At 36.1% G+C, this 16,390-nt stretch overlaps 2 protein-coding genes across 2 annotated transcripts in view; both read left to right on the top strand.

Moving 5' to 3' along the window:
• LOC308279544 (histone demethylase UTY-like) overlaps positions 1 to 11,298 on the top strand; it is a gene marked incomplete at both ends in the record, with an annotated part of 146,658 nt that extends 135,360 nt beyond the window's left edge. Inside the window, 6 exons of the mRNA XM_080719671.1 lie at positions 499 to 563; positions 645 to 719; positions 1,111 to 1,259; positions 4,821 to 4,935; positions 8,536 to 8,723; positions 11,153 to 11,298. Of these exons, the coding sequence (XP_080575797.1) occupies positions 499 to 563; positions 645 to 719; positions 1,111 to 1,259; positions 4,821 to 4,935; positions 8,536 to 8,723; positions 11,153 to 11,298 (738 nt within the window). The remainder of the gene's footprint in view (positions 1 to 498; positions 564 to 644; positions 720 to 1,110; positions 1,260 to 4,820; positions 4,936 to 8,535; positions 8,724 to 11,152) is intronic.
• Positions 1 to 16,390, top strand: part of LOC308279535 (F-box-like/WD repeat-containing protein TBL1XR1) — a gene marked incomplete at both ends in the record, with an annotated part of 935,328 nt that overhangs the window by 622,295 nt on the left and 296,643 nt on the right.

The raw sequence follows: 16,390 nt of genomic DNA, 5'->3' as shown, positions 1-16,390 counted from the left end.
TGCCTGCCCACCCGCCCAGGGTCAGGGCCAGGGGGCCCGGACCACGGGGTTCTTCCGGGTGGAGGTGGGGGTCGTCTAGGGGCGCCCCGCCAGTGCCAGCCCACCTGCCCCGGGTCGGGGCCAGGGCGCCTGGACCACCCCAGCAAATTTTTAGTTTTAAAAACACAGACATTATTGCCGGGTGTGGTGGCGCACACTTGTAATCCCAGCATTAGGGAGGCTGAGACCTGGAGGATCACGGTTCGCGGACAGCCTCAGCTACTTAGTGAGGCCCTCTGCAACTCAGTGAGACCTGGTTTCAAAATAAAGAATAAAAAATAGGGCAGGGGGTGTAGCTCGGAGGTCAAATGCCCCTGGGTTCCATCCCCAGACCCACACACACACACAAAAAAAATACAGACATTCTTAGTTATGTAAAGGAGTGTTTTATTCATTTGTATTTTGAAAATAGTAGCTTTTTACCAGATACTGAGTGTGAACATTTTGTTTAATCTATAGGAAGAAAATGAGAGAAAAACACAACTTAAAGACTATTCAGACAATGAGTCCACATCTTTAGATGAGTAAGTAACTTTTAGAGTCCACTTAGCATTTGTATGTAACAGGCTGGATTTAATAATTTCTCTTTTTTTTTTTTTTTTAAGTTCTGGGAGGAGAAGGAAAGGACCTTTTAAAACCATTAAATTTGGGACCAACATTGATCTCTCCGATAACAAAAAGTAAGTCTATGAACTGAAGAAAAGGGGAATTTGGAATTATCTAGATTCTTATTATTTTCCATCTTTAGTTATTATTACTACTTGTATATTGATAAGCTAGTCTTGACTGTATCCTTAGCAATCTGAAATTATAAGATGAAGAAAATTAAGTGCTAACTATAAATTTAAAAACAAAATGATTTGGTTATTAAAATTTTGAGGTTTTTTTTTTTAGTGAATTAAGACTTTTATATCTTTGGAAAAAGTTAAACATTTTAGTACTACTGTCTTAAAAGGTAAAATATTTGTGGATACCACTTTTCCTAATTAAATCACAAGAATTTTGAGGACCTGACTAATTCATACCAATATTTTTTGTGGGTTTCATTCTCAATTTGTTATTTTATTGCAGGTGGAAGTTGCAGTTACATGAGCTGACTAAACTTCCTGCTTTTGTGCGTGTTGTATCAGCAGGAAATCTTCTGAGCCATGTTGGTCATACTATATTGGGAATGAATACTGTGCAACTCTATATGAAAGTTCCAGGGAGTAGAACACCAGGTGATTTTTATAATCTAACATATTTTGTATAGTTGGAAGTATGTCGTTTTACTCAAATATTTAAGGTAGGGCCGGGATGTAGCTTAGTGGCAAAGTACTTGCCTGGCAAGTGCACTGTCTTGGTCTATCCCCCCCCCCCCCCCAAAGACGTATATGTAAGGTACATGCAGAATCAGTTTCTTCCCATTTTTAATAATGCTAAGTAATTTTTTAAATGTTTTTTTTATTGGTAAAAGTGTTCATAACTGTGCTCAGTTACTGTTTTAGTACTTTTTATAGAGAAAAATTTGAAAAATTAAATCAGAAAAAGTATTAAGCCACTTAATGAGTGTAGGAACCTATATCAGTAAATTCTTACCCCATTGACAACAGGTGACAACAGGTGACAAGTTTTTCTAAATATTTACATCATAAATAGAGTTAGAAGAAACCGGGCGGTTTACAGACAGCATCAGCTACTTAGTGAGGCTTACTTAGTTAGGTCCTTTGTAATTCATTGAGATTCTGTTTCAAAATAAAGAATAAAAATAGGACTGGGGATGTAGCTATGAGGTAGAATGTCCCTGGGTTCCACCCCCAGTACTGCAAAAAAAAAAAAAAAAAAAAAAAAAATGAGGAAAATGCTTACTGTTTAGCTCTGTAAAGAAAAGTTAGCTGACTCCCATATTTAAAGAATTTGAAGTCGGGTATGGTGGCGCATGCTTTTATTCCCAGCATTCAGGAGGCTGAGACCAAAGGATTGCAGTTTACGGACAGCCTCAACTACTTAGTGAGGCCCTCTGCAACTCAGTGAGACCCGGTTTCAAAATAAAGAATTAAAAAAAAAAAAAAGGGCAGGAGGTGTAGCTCGGAGGTTGAATGCCCCTAGTTTCCACTCCCAGACCCACAAAAGAAAAGAAAAAAGAAAAAAATTTGAATATATTGTAAAATATAAGATGGATTTGTAATCCCCACAACAATGCATATTTTAAGCATTAGCTGTGAAACTTTTACTGTACATGGTTAAAAATTACTTCATAACATAAATGGCTCTTACTACTGTGTTTTGTTTTGTTTTTGTGGTACTGGGGATGGAACCCAGGAACATTCTACATCCGAGCCCTATTTTTTATTCATTTTATTTTTGAAACAGGGTCTCACTAAATACCTGAGTCAGTCCTTGAACCGTGATCCTCCTGTCTCAGCCTCCCAAATGCTGGGATTACAAGCATGCATCACCACACTCCTCCCCCAGCCCTATTTTATTTTTTATTTTGAAATAGGCCTCACTAAATTGCTGAGATGGACCTTGAACCTATAATCCTTCTGTCTCCTCCTCCAAGGGACTGGGATTACAAGCATGTGCACTATGCCTGGATTAAAACCCTCCACCCCCTTTGGTGGTACTGTGGTTTGAACCCAATAAATTGCAGAGGGCCTCAAGGTAGCTGAGGTTGATCATGAACCTGCAATCCTTTTAGCCAGATTGTGGGATTACAAATGTGCACTATCATGCCCAGTTAAATTCCCTTTTAATATATAATTATGAGAATTATTGTACAGGGAAGAATACAAAACAGACACATGATAAATATATTACAATCATCATTGTTTTATTGTTGTTTGTTGTTGTTGTTGTTGTTGTTATTATTATTATTATTATTATTATTATTATTATTATTATTATTATTATTATTGGTGGTGGTGGTGGTGGTGGTGGTGGTGGTGGTGGTGGTCCTGGGGTTCCTGGAAGCCCTTTTACCTCCGGGCTACACTCCCAGACCTATTTTTTTTTTTGGTGGGGGTACTGCGGGTGGAACCCAGAGGCTTTCTACCTCTGGGCTATACTCCCAGAACCTATTTTATATTTTATTTGGAAACAGGGTCTCATAAATTGCTGAGAGCCTTACTGAGTAGCTGAGGCTGGCTTTGAACCCGTGCGTTCCTCCTGTCTCAGCCTCCCATGCGTGGGGATTACAAGCATGCGCCACCATGCCCGGCTAATATTTTTATTTAGAAACAGGGTCTCATATGCCGGGAAGGCTGGCTTTGAACCTGAACCATCCTCCTGCCTCCCAAACGTGGGGATTACAAACGCGCCACCACACCCAGCACAATCATCATTGTTATTGAAATTAACCAGTGAACACCAGTGATGTCCAGCAGAGGCCTTCAGGTCACTACTTGAGAGTCGCCCGAGCCACGTGCCTTCAGATGCACTCTGCCTTCTCTCAGGGCCAACATGACCTGAGAGAGAGAGAGAGAGAGAGAGAGAGAGAGAGAGAGAGAGAGAGGGAGGGAGGGAGGGAGGGAGGGAGGGAGGGAGGGAGGGAGGGAGGGAGGGAGGGAGGGAGGGAGGGAGGGAGGGAGGGAGGGAGGAGGGGGGGAGGGGGAGAGGGAGAGAGAGAGGGAGAGAGAGAGAGAGAGAGAGAGAGAAAGGGAGAGAGAGAAGCTCCCCAAAGGGGGAGGGGGTCCTGAGAGGGAAGTCCCCACTTTTGCCATCTGACTGGCCGATGCCTGACCACTTGCAAGTCCGTTTGTGGTTAGGGTGACTTTGAGATTTCAAGGAGAATTTGCATAGGACATTTGCAAGTCCTTGAAGGGTCTCCTTTTCAGACTTGCTGGGTGGGTTTGTTGATTAGGAAACTCAGGATGGCCTTGTGAAGCTTTGACCTTCTTTGAACCTTTAGAGTTTCAGGTATCTGTTGTCTCTCTGGAAACTCAGGATTGCTTTCTGAAGCTCTGGCCTTCTTATCTCCTGAGCCTTTGGAGTTTCAGGCATTTGTCGCCCCTCAGGGAACTCAGGAAATTAGCTTTTTTCTACCAAGGTCTTTTCCCTATCTGCCTATTTCCTTTCTATCTCCTCACTAGGTCTGAGAGGGTAACCCGGAGAAGGGTTCCATCCCCAGCACCACCAAAAAAATAAAAAAATAAAAATAAATAAAAAGATTAAAGAATTGGGCTGGGGGTGTAGCGTGGAGGTAGAATGTCCCTGGGTTCCATCCCCAATAACCCCCCCCCACACACACACACACATTAACCAGTGAAAATAAAAGTACTAATAATATGAAATGAAAAATATCTTTTCATTACAATATGAGTTGGAAATCAAACTTAATATATTATCTCTTTTTTGCCAGTTGTTTCTAAAATATGGAGATTTTGTTTTGATTTTATAGCATTATACAATATTTCAGTTAAGCTTCCTGTGGAACTTTAAGGAATTCCATAAAAGAAATGTAGTATGTTTTCGTTTGTTCAGTATTTTTTAAAGAAACATTGTTTGGGGGTTGCCATCTATGTGTGTTCTCTTCCTGCTATTACATTTATAAAAATGGTACCTTTTTATTTATGAATAAAAGTGGTGAAGTAAATTAATTATAAAAAATTCAGATTGCTCATAGAATTTAAACCAAAATAGGAATATATATACATATATATCCATAGACATTTAGAGTATTTATTTTGTGCAATGTTTTATTCTTTATTTTAGATGCCTTTTATATTCAATCTTCACAACAGCATTGACTTAAAGGAACATTTTCCTATTAAATTTATTATGTAATTATGACTTTTTTTCAGGTCATCAAGAAAATAACAACTTCTGTTCTGTAAACATAAATATTGGTCCAGGTGATTGTGAATGGTTTGTTGTACCTGAAGTTTATTGGGGTGTTCTGAATGAATTCTGTGAAAGGTAAGTTTCAAAAATTAAGCTCCTTTTAAGATATAATTCTGAGAACATAGTTATAAAGGACAAAATAGAAATCTGAGTTTCTTAATGCAACTGCCACTTTTTATTTATAGCTCTACATAAAGTTTCTTTTAAATAATTTGATTTCAAATATTTTATGACATATTAAATGCCTAGTGAAAATTTTCATAAACTAGTTTTCACATTAGTAGTAAATATTAATTAAGAGGATTGAAAGTGAATTGTTTTTATGTTAATGTAAACAAACTGATATGAATACATGCATTTTGAATAAATATACTTTAAAAGTAAATAATGCTTTCATCTGAGAAAAAGAAAAGATTTTCACTCATGATTTTTGTGAGATTTATATACATTTATATGTATATACATACATATATATATGTATGTATTTATATGTATATACATACATACATACATATATATATATGTATGTATATATGTATATATGTATGTATGTATATACATATATCTTACAAAGTGTATTTATTTGCGCTAGCACATGCGTGCATGTGCATTCTTTACCAAGGATCAAATCCAGGGTCCTCTACTACTGAGTTATATCCCAAGCTTAATACTTTCTTAAGAAAATAAATAACAAAAAATTATTTTTGTTTTTGATTGATACAAAAATGGAATGCATATTTATGGGCATTATATATGATCTTCTAATACACATGTTGCATATAATGTACGAATGAAGTTAAACATATCTCCTCAAACATTATTTCTTTTTGTAAAGATATTCAAAATCCTTTTTCTAGTCTTTTTATTATTTACAGTATAAAATTATCATCTATAGTCTCATTGAGTAACGTGTAATTTAAGCTCTTAGAGGTGCTTTTATAAATTATTTTATTAGGCAAAAAGTACATTGCAGTTAATTTTTGTGTGTGTGTGGTACTAGGGATGGAACCTAGGGACATTCTACCTCTGAGCTACACCCCAAGCCATATATATATATTCATTATTTTTGAAATAGGGTTTCACTGAGTTGCAAAGGGCCTTTCTAAGTAGGAGATAGGGCTGTCATTCAGCCTTCCAAATGCTGACATTAAAGGCATGTGCCACCACTTCCGGTTTATAGTTACTTTTTTAAAAGAATACCCAGGCAAGGCATGATGGCACACGCTTGGGAGGCTGAGACAGGAGGATTGCGCAGGTTCGAAGCCAACCTCAGCTACTTAGTGAGGTTCTCAGCAACTTAGTGAGATCCTGTATCCAAATAAAATATAAAATAGGTCTGGGAGTATAGCTGGAGGTAGAAAGCCCCTGGGTTCCACCCCCAGTACCATCAGAAAAGAAAAAAGAAAAGAAAAAAAAAAAGGAATACCCAGAATTTTCTTTAGCAAAAAGAATCTGCTTTTGTTTTCTTTGGTGTAATATAATCTTTTCTCAACACAACAAAAGTAAAATTTCTAAGGTTTAAAATTTTGGGGTTAACAATTTAATCTGAATTTTTTTGTAGCAGGAAACTAATAGCTTATTAAAGGAAAGAAATGTCATGTAGTAAAAGTCCATTGAACTAAAAATTTCTTCAAGTTTGTTGTATTGTTACAATTAGTGATTTTGCTCATTATTTCTGAGTATGAACTTGCTTTCAGATTTTTTCCTTGCTTTCTTCTTTAAACACAGAGAGGAATCCTCAAGGATAATTTAAAAACATGAGTAATATCCAAAAAGTTTGAACTTGGAAGTTTAAAAATGGTTCATTTATCTTAACTTGCAGATACGTTAAGGACCCGCTTCTCACTTTTAATGTAACTTCTTTGTGTGTGTGTGGGTCTGGGGATGGAACCCAGGGGCATTCTACCTCTGATCTATATTCACTGCCCTGCTTTTTATTCTTTATTTTGAGACAGGGTCTCACTAAGTTGCGAAGGGCCTCACTAAGTAGCTGAGTCTGGCTTCGAACCACGATCCTCTGGTCTCAGCTTCCCCAATCCTGGGATTACAAGCGTGCACCACCATGCCCGGCTCAATGTAACTTTATTTTACATATAGATAATGGCTCCTGAAATTAATATGTACTTAATTTGTGACTCTACATATAAAATACCATTTTGAACTTTGGAAGAAATACTGGATTTATTTGCTTTAATTGGTATTGCTTAATTTTTTTTTCTTTTTATTTTTTTCTTGTTTAAAAATTTTTCAGTCTTTAAATTTGTAGTGTTGGTTGTAATCCCCGCGCTTGGGAGGCAGAGACGGGACGATCAAGCAGGTTCGAAGCCAGTCGCTCTGGCTTAAGAGACCCTGTTTCCAAATAAAAATATAAAATAGGTCTGGGAGTGTAGCCTGGAAGTAGAAGGGCTTCCAGGAACCCCAGTACCACACACACACACACATACAAAATTTGTAGTGTATGGGTAAACTAAGGCTAAGGTTTATGTGGTACTTACATTTTTCTCTCTCTCTCTTTTTTTTTTTTTTTTTTTTGCTGTTTGTTGGGCAGTTCTTTGGAAGTTTATTAAAAATTTTCCATTTTTAATTCTTGATTTGTCAGTCAGCATTTAATTTTTAGGAGAAAAAAGTGAAAGAAAATAAGATTTAATATTGGCAGTTTTAAAATATTCTTATTTATTTATTTATTTATTGGTGGTACTGGGGTTCTTGGAAACCCTTCTACCTCTGGACTACACTTCCAGACCTATTTTACATTGATTGATTGATTGATTGATTGATTGATTGATTGATTGATTGAAACAGGGTCTCTGAACCTGCATGATCTTCCTGTGATCCTCCTGTCTCTGCCTCCCCAGTGGGGGGATTACAAGCATGTGCCACCACACCCGGTAAAAAGTATTCTTATTTTTAAGGAAAAATTTAGAAAACAGACCTTAATTTTAAGCATTTCTATTATATGAATTGCCTTTTTGTGAGAAACTTTAAGAAGTACTGATTTGTCATGAAGAGTAATAAAAAGATAGACTTTAAAATGAAATTTCAGAAACTTAAGCTGTGCCAATTATAGTTCTTGTTCATATCTATACATATAAATATGTTCTGTTTATAAAAGTTCTTTTGATAGTTTTTCTCAAAAACTTTACTTGCTTGTTTGTTTGTTTATTTATTTATTTATTTATTATTTGAGATTGAACCCAGGGACATTTTACTGAACTACACCCACAGCCCTATTATATTTCTGTTTTTGAAACAGGGTTGCACTACTTGCTGAGGCTATTCTGAAAACTGCAATCCTCCTGTTTCAGCCTCTCAAGTATGTCACCACACCCTACTCAACCACTTTTGAAAAATTTAGTTCTCATTGCAAAACTTTTGCCGTTCACTTTTTTTTTTTTATGGTACTGGGGGTTGAACCCCAAGTACATTTGCCCTCTGAGCTATACCCCCAGCCCTATTTTATTATTATTATCATTATTTTATTTTGTAATAGGGTCTTACTAAATTGCTGAGAAATTTGGAAAATTGCAGGATTATAGACATTTGCCAGTATTATCTAGTTCAATATTTTGTTGAAATAAATACTGTCATTACTTTTTTTAACTTTTGAAATTAATTCTCATTTTTGACATTAAATAACTCAGTCTTTTGTGTTGTTTATTATTTTTTTTATCCCAGAAATAATTTGAATTTTCTAATGAGTTCTTGGTGGCCGAACCTTGAGGATCTTTATGAAGCAAATGTTCCTGTGTATAGGTTTATTCAGCGTCCTGGAGATTTGGTCTGGATAAATGCAGGCACTGTGCATTGGGTTCAGGCTATTGGGTGGTGCAACAACATTGCCTGGAATGTTGGTCCACTAACAGGTATTTCATATTATATCCTAACAGATTTCTATTTTAAAGAATTATTTTTAATTATTTAAAGAATTATTTCTAATAATTTCTAATAATTTTCTATTTTAAAGAATTTTTTCTAATTTCTCTTTTAAAAAATTGTTTCTAATTGTTTTGTTAGAAAATAACTCACCAAAAGTGGAAAAAATTGTAATTGTTAGCATAGATATTAAATTCAAGGGATTTTTTGTTGTTGATAATGTTTATTTTGTTTTGTTTTTGTGATATTGGGGATTGAACATAGGAGCATTCTATCTCCTAGCTATACCCTCAGCCCAGTATAAATTTAATTTAATTTAATTTAATTTAATTTTATTTTTGCAGGTCTGGGGAAGGAACACAGGGGCATTCAACCTCAAAGCTACAGCCCCTGCCCTATTTTTATTCTTTATTTTTTGAAACAGGGTCTCACTAAGTTACGGAGGGCCTCACTAAGTAGCTGAGGCTGTCCATGAACTGCGATCCTCTGGTCTCAGCCTCTGAAATGCTGGGATTACAAACATGCGCCACTATGCCCCACCTTAATTTTTATTTTGAAATATGGTTTTTCTAGGTTGATGAGAGTCTCACTATTTGCTTAGGCTTGCTTCAAACCTGCAGTCCTCCTATCTCAGCCTTCTAAAAGTACTGTGATTATAGTCATGTGCCACCATGCCCAGCTAAATTCAAGTTTAAAAATGTAAATTTAATAGGAGAAATTTCAACAAATAAAAAATGTGTTTCTCTGTAGACATATAAGATAGATTATTAGCTGAGTGTGGTGGGGCACACCTGTAATCCCAGTATATAGCTGGCTAAGAAAGGAAGATTGCAGATTTGGTTCAGCCTTAGCAATTTATTTTATTTTATTTTATTTTATTTTATTTTATTTTATTTTATTTTATTTTATTTTTTATTTGGTGGTACTTGGGGTAGAACCCAGAGGCTTTCTACCTCCGGGCTGTACTCCCAGACCTTTTTTATATTTTATTTGGAAACAGGGTCTCACTAAGTTGCTGAGAGCCTCACTAAGTAGCTGTGGCTCACTTCGAACCCGTGCGATCCTCCTATCTCAGCCTCCCAAGCACTGGGATTACAAGCGTGCGCCACCACGTCCAGCTCAGCCTTAGCAATTTAGCAATACTCTCAGCAACCTAGCAAGACCCTGTTTTAAAACAAAAAATAAAAAGGCTGGCTAGGGATGTAGCTTGGAGGTAGAATGCCCTTAAGTTAAATTCCCAGTGACATCAAAGGGAAAACAATCTGCTTTTGGTGTTTTAGAGTGCTGTGTTTTGTTTTCATAAAGGAAGTGACTAAATTATAGCAGTTATTATTTAGTTCTTATTTAGAACAGGGGTGTGTGTGTGTGTGTGTGTGTGTGTGTGTGTGTGTGTGTGTGTGTGTGTGTAAGTAATTTTGCGGTACTAGGAATGGAACCCAAGGGCATTCTACCTTCGAGCAACACCCCAGCCCTATTTTTTATTCATTATTTTGAAACAGTCTCACTGAGTTACAAAGGGCCTCACTAAGTAGCTGAAGCTGTCCATGAACCACAATCCTCCTGTGTGAGCCTCCTGAATCCTGAGATTATAAGTGTGTACCACCATGCCCAGCCTAGAACTTATATTTTATATGATGCATCATATAGATAGTACTAATATATCAAACTACTTAATGTACTTACTGTAAGGAGTCTGGCCCTTTTAACAAAAACCCTGAATTTGACCTAGAGTCTACATTGTTAACTTTGTGATTTGGGGTAAAATTTTAAAGAATTCTGAGTCTCATTTATCATCTATAAAATGTGGACTGGAAAGCTTTGAAAAAATGAAGTAAGCCCAGCATTGATAGTGCACACTTGTAATCCCAGTACTTGGCAGGCTACGACAGGAGGATTGGGGTTTGTAACCAGCCACAGCTACTAAGGTCCTCTCCAACTTTGAGAGTACTTCAGAATAAAGCTGGGAGTGTAGCTGGTACAATCCCCAGTACCAGAGAGAGGGGAGAGGAAGGGAAGGAAGGGAGGGAGGGAGAGGGAAAATACAACAAATAAACAACAATCTAGCATAATGCTTTATGTATTGCCTTTTCCAAGTCTTTTTTTTGCAAGTACTGGTGTTTCAACACAGGGGTATTCTACCTCCAAGCTAAATCCTAGCCCTATTTTTTATTATTTCTTTTTGTAAAAGGGTCTCACTAAGTAGCTGAGATCAGCTGCAAACCTATGGACCTCCTGTCTCAACCTCCCAAGTGCTGGGATGACAAGTGTACACCACAGCGCCTGGCTTCAAGGCATCCTTATTATAAAACAAAATATTATTTAAAATACTAAGATGTTCAGAATTGGCTTTTCAGTTTTAACTTGAGATATAATAGTTACTTGTATATTGATTTACTTTATGAGTATTTTTTCTCCTTAGCCTCCCAGTATAAATTGGCAGTGGAGCGGTACGAATGGAACAGATGGCAAAATGTGAAATCAGTAGTACCAATGGTTCATCTTTCCTGGAATATGGCACGAAATATCAAAGTCTCTGAACCAAAGCTTTTTGAAATGATTAAGTAAGTGCCTTTTTTGTGGTACCAGATATTTAACTATGGGCATTCTACCTCTGAACTATACCCCAGCCCTATTTTATGTTTTATTTTGAAACAAGGGTCTCACTAGGTTGCTGAGTTTGGCCTTTAACCTGTGATCCTCCTGTCTCAGCCTCCCAAGTATTGGGATTACAGGTGTGTGCCACCATGCCTGGCATTAAGTAAGTGCTTTCTAAAACTTCTATAATTCCTCTTTTTGAGGAATAGTGTTATTTCTTTATTTTCCACAAGAATTCGAACATTAAATGACAAAATGGTTCAGAGATTGTCAAAAATGTCTTAGTAGAATAGTAAATCTTAAAAGTATTTCTTGAGATGGGAATATGGTTCAGTTGTAGATTGCTTTCCTGGATTGTGTTGAGGCCCTATGTCTGATTCCCTAGCATTATAGAAGAAAATTTTTTCCTTCGTTTCCTTATCTTGCAGACATTTTAATGTATAATGAGGAACAAAACAAAATAAAGAAGTAGATGATTTTATGAGTAAATTCACAAATTCATTTTTACCTTTGTGCTCTAGAAAATTGATGTTCCAGAATAACTTTTTTATTATTGTTACTAATTGTTTAATCTTGTTATTTTTATTTTTCTAACTATTGAGATTCAGTCAGCAATGAAAGGTTAATTAGGAATATAACTTTATAATTTGATATAACTATGCATTAAGATCACAGCCAGACTCAGTGATTTAGATCTGTAATCCTGTTTCTTGGGATGCTGAGACAGGAGGATGGTGGGTTGGAGGCCAGCCTCACTGAGGTATCAAAATTTTCAGTAACATACTGATACCAATAAATGACTAGGGTAAAAGAATGGAGGGGAAAAAAAGAGGAGGAGGAAGACGCAGATGATGCAATTAAGGTAATTAATGGATTCATGCTTCAAATAATTAACCATTTATGTATTGGAGAGCATTTACCTCCTGGCAAATTTTAAGTATAGGATATTATTAACTGTTGTCATCATTGTATACGTTATATCCCTGGAACCTATTTATTTTGTATAATTTAAACTTTATATCTCTTTACCAATATCTTTTCAAATCACACTCATCCCATTTCTGAAAACTAATATTCTACTTTGTGCTCTGTTTAATATATTTTCATTTTATCTATATGTGATATTATTTGGTAAGTATCTTTCTAAAGCTGGCTTGTTCCACTTTACATAAAAGTCTTCTAGAGTCCAGATTAATTCATGATGCTACCAACATGAGAATTTCTCTTTCAAGGCTGACTATAACTTATTTGTATATTTATATATTTGTATATTTATACCACTTTTTTTGTCAGAGGACACGTAGAATATTGCCATTTCTTAGCTGTTATGAAAAATGAAAATGATAGTGCACATGTCTCTATAAATCTACTGATTTAATTTCCCTTTGATTTATAACCAAAAGTGGGATTGCTAAATCACGTGATAATTATAAGTTAATTTTTAGGAAGCTCAGTGCTATTTTGATATTGGTTATACGAACTTAAATTCTCCCAACAGTGAATAAAAGTTCTCTTTTCTCACATACTGGCCAATGCAAGCAGCATCTCCCATGTCTTTGCTTTACATTTTCCTGATAGTTATATAGAGCTCTTTTTCATTTTATACTCATCTTTTTTTTTTTTTTAAAGAAATATTTAAGTTCTGCTGGGCGTGGTGGCACACGCTTGTAATCCCCACACTTCCAGGAGGATCGCGCAGGTTCGAAGCCAGCTGCGCTGGCCTAAGAGACCCTGTTTCCAAATAAAAATATAAAAAGAAATAGGTCTGGGAGTGTAGCTCGGAGGTAGAAGGGTTTCCAGGAACCCCAGTACCACCAAAAAATAAATAAGCTCTTTTCACATATTCATTCATTCATTCATTCATTCATTCATTCATTCATTCATTCGTTCGTTTTATATTTTTGGTGGTACTGGGGTTCCTGGAAACTCTTCTACCTCTGGGCTACACTCCCAGACCTATTTTATATATTTTTATTTGGAAACAGGGTCTCTTAAGCCAGCAAGGCTGGCTTCGAACCTGCACAATCCTCCTGTCTTCGCCTCCCAAGCGCAGGGATTACAGGTGTGAGCCACCATGCCTGGCTTATTTTTTAATTTAATTTATTATGATACTGGCAATTAAACCCAGGGGCATTCTGCCTCTTGAGCTATACCTTCAGCTTTTTTATTTTTACTTGTAAATAGTGTCTCACAAAGATGCTGAGGCTGGTCTTAAACCTGTGATCTACTAGTTCTCCCCATTTCTCTGTGACATAATCTCATTAGTTTGGATTTTTCTCATGGCTAATGAAATTGAGCGCATTTTTTTTTTTTTCCTCTCTTTTACTTTTTCCTGATGGTGCTTGGGATCAAATACAAAGGCATTCCTTCTTTGAACTACACCCCCTCACACACATATACACACAACTATGTTTTTTTGTAAAGTTTTTATTTCAAAATAGGGTCTGGCTAGGTTACTGCATCATGTTCTGGATATTAAACCCTTATCCAATGAATAGATGGCAAAGATTTATTTCCTTTCTTAAGTTGTTCTTTTGCTACGGTACAAGCTTTTTAGTTTAATCTTGTCATTTTTGTTAATTTCCTATGCTTTTGTATTTGTATATAAAAAATAAATTTCTGTACCAGTATCTTGAGTGACTTTGGTTTCTTTCAATGTTTTCAGGGTTTCAGGTCTTACACTAAGGTCTTTGATTTATTTTGCCTTTGTTTCTGTACAATGTGAGAAATTGGGGTCAACTTTCAATTTTCTGCTTGTGGGTCTGCAGTTTTATAGCACTTTTTGTTGAGAGGCTATTTTTCTCCAACGTTCATTTTTGGAAGTTTTGTCTAGAATCAGTTGACTTAATAAAACAAAATGATCAGAAAGAATCACTTGGCTTTACAAGCCCAGTGAGTTTATTTCTGGTTTCTCTGTTTTGTTTATTTTCTAGTCTGTTTTCATGCCAGTACCATGCTGTGTGTTACTGTGGCTTTGTAATATGTCTTGAAGTCATAGATTGTGATGCCTCTAATTGCTTGTGTGTATGTGTGTGTGTGTGTGTGTGTGTGTGTGTGTGTGTGTGTTGCTGTGGTTTAAACCCAGAGGATGTCTATCCCCACACACCACCCGAGCCGTATTTTTTATTCTTTATTTTGAAATAGGGTTTTACTAAGTTGCAGGGGGCTTCACTAAGTAGCTGAGGCCCAAAACTGTGATTCTCTTATCTCAGCCTCTTAAGTACTCTGATTACAAGTGTGTGTCATCATGCCTGGCCTGAAATTGCTTTTTTTGAAAGGATTGGTTTGGCCATTTGATATCTGTTGTGTTTACCTTTGAATTTTGCGATAAAAGAACATCATTATTATTTTTGGTAGATTTTGCATAGAATCGGTAGATTGCTTTTGATAGTGTAGACATTTTAATAATATCCTCCTAATCTATGAACATGGAAGGTCTTTTTATCCTTTAGTGTTTTTTTTTCAGTTTCTTCAGTTTATTTATTTATTATTAATTAATTTATTATTTCTGCAAGTCTGGGGGTGGAACCCAGGGGAATTCAACCTCTGAACTACACCCCCTACCCTATTTTTTATTCTTTATTTTTTATTCTTTATTTTTGGTGGTACTGGGGTTCCTGGAAGTCCTTCTACCTCTGTGCTACATTCCTCTGTCTCTGTCTCTGTCTCTGTCTCTCTCTCTCTGTCTCTCTGTCTCTCTGTCTCTCTCTGTGTGTGTGTGTCTGTGTGTGTGTATATATATATAATTTTATATATATGCCAGTTTTATATATAATATATTATATATAAATATATAAAATATATAAATATATTATAAATGAATATATATTTATATGTAGTATATAAATATTTATATAAGTATTATATTTATATATAAATATATATAAAATATAAAATATATTATATATAAACCAGTTTTATATAATATATTATATATAAATATAAATATATATAATATATATTTTATATATAAAATATAAAAATTTTATATTTTATTTGGAAACAGGGTCTCCTAAGGCTTCGAACCTGCGTGATCCTCCTTTCTCCGAATCCCAAGCATGGGGATTATAAGTATGTGAAACCACAGGCGGCTTATTTTTTATTTTGAAACAGGGTTTCACTGAGTTTTGGAGAGCCTCAGTAAGTAGCTAAGGCTGGCTGTGAACTTGTGATCCTCTTGTTTCAGCCTCTCAAGCACTGGGATTACAAAGCTGAGTTACCACACCTGGCTGTTTTTTCATTTTTCTTATTTTGAAATAGGTCTCACTAGGTTGATGGGAGTCTACTGCTTGTTGAGGCTGCCCTCAAACCTGCAATCTTCCTGTCTCAGCCTCTATAGTAGTGGGTCTCATAACATTTTGGAGGGCCTCACTAAGTAGCTGAGGCTGGCCGTGAATTGTGATCCTCCATACTCAGCCTCCTGAATGCTGGGAGTACAAGCATGCGCCACCACACCTGGCAGTGTAATTTTCATTATGTAGGTCTTTCATTTCCTTAGTTTATTCTTATGTATTTTGGTGAGGGATATTGTGAATAGAATTACTTTGCTGCTCTTTTTTCTCAGCAGGGTTATTATTTTTTAAGCTGATTTTGTATCCTGCTACTTTTCTGAATTTTTTTTTATCAGTTCTAATAGTTTTTTTTAATGATGTTAAGGATTTCTAATATAAAATCCTATCTTTTTTTTTTGTATGTGTGTTACTGGGAGTGGAACCCAGAAAATTTCTACCTCCGGGCTACACTCCCAGACCTATTTTATATATTTTTGGAAACGGTCTCACTAAGTTGCTGAGAGCCTCACTAAGTAGTTGAAGCTGGCTTTGAACCTGTGTGATCCTCCTGTCTCAGCCTCCCAAGTGCTAGGATTACAAGCGTATGCCACCCCATCCAGCTAGAATTCTATCTTCAAACAAATAATTTGACTATTACTTTTCTATTTGTATGCATTTTATTACTTTCTAATTGCTTTATTAAATGAGAGTGGATGTAGTGTGTGTGTGTGTGTGTGTGTGTGTGTGTGTGTGTGTGTGTGTGTGTGTTGCTCGAGATTAAACCCAGGGGC

This window comes from Muscardinus avellanarius, assembly GCF_963383645.1.
Source record: "Muscardinus avellanarius genome assembly, chromosome: Y".
NCBI classification, from domain to species: Eukaryota; Metazoa; Chordata; class Mammalia; order Rodentia; family Gliridae; genus Muscardinus; species Muscardinus avellanarius.
Note: the sequence above shows the minus strand (reverse complement) of the source record. Positions and strands in the feature narration are given on the sequence as shown.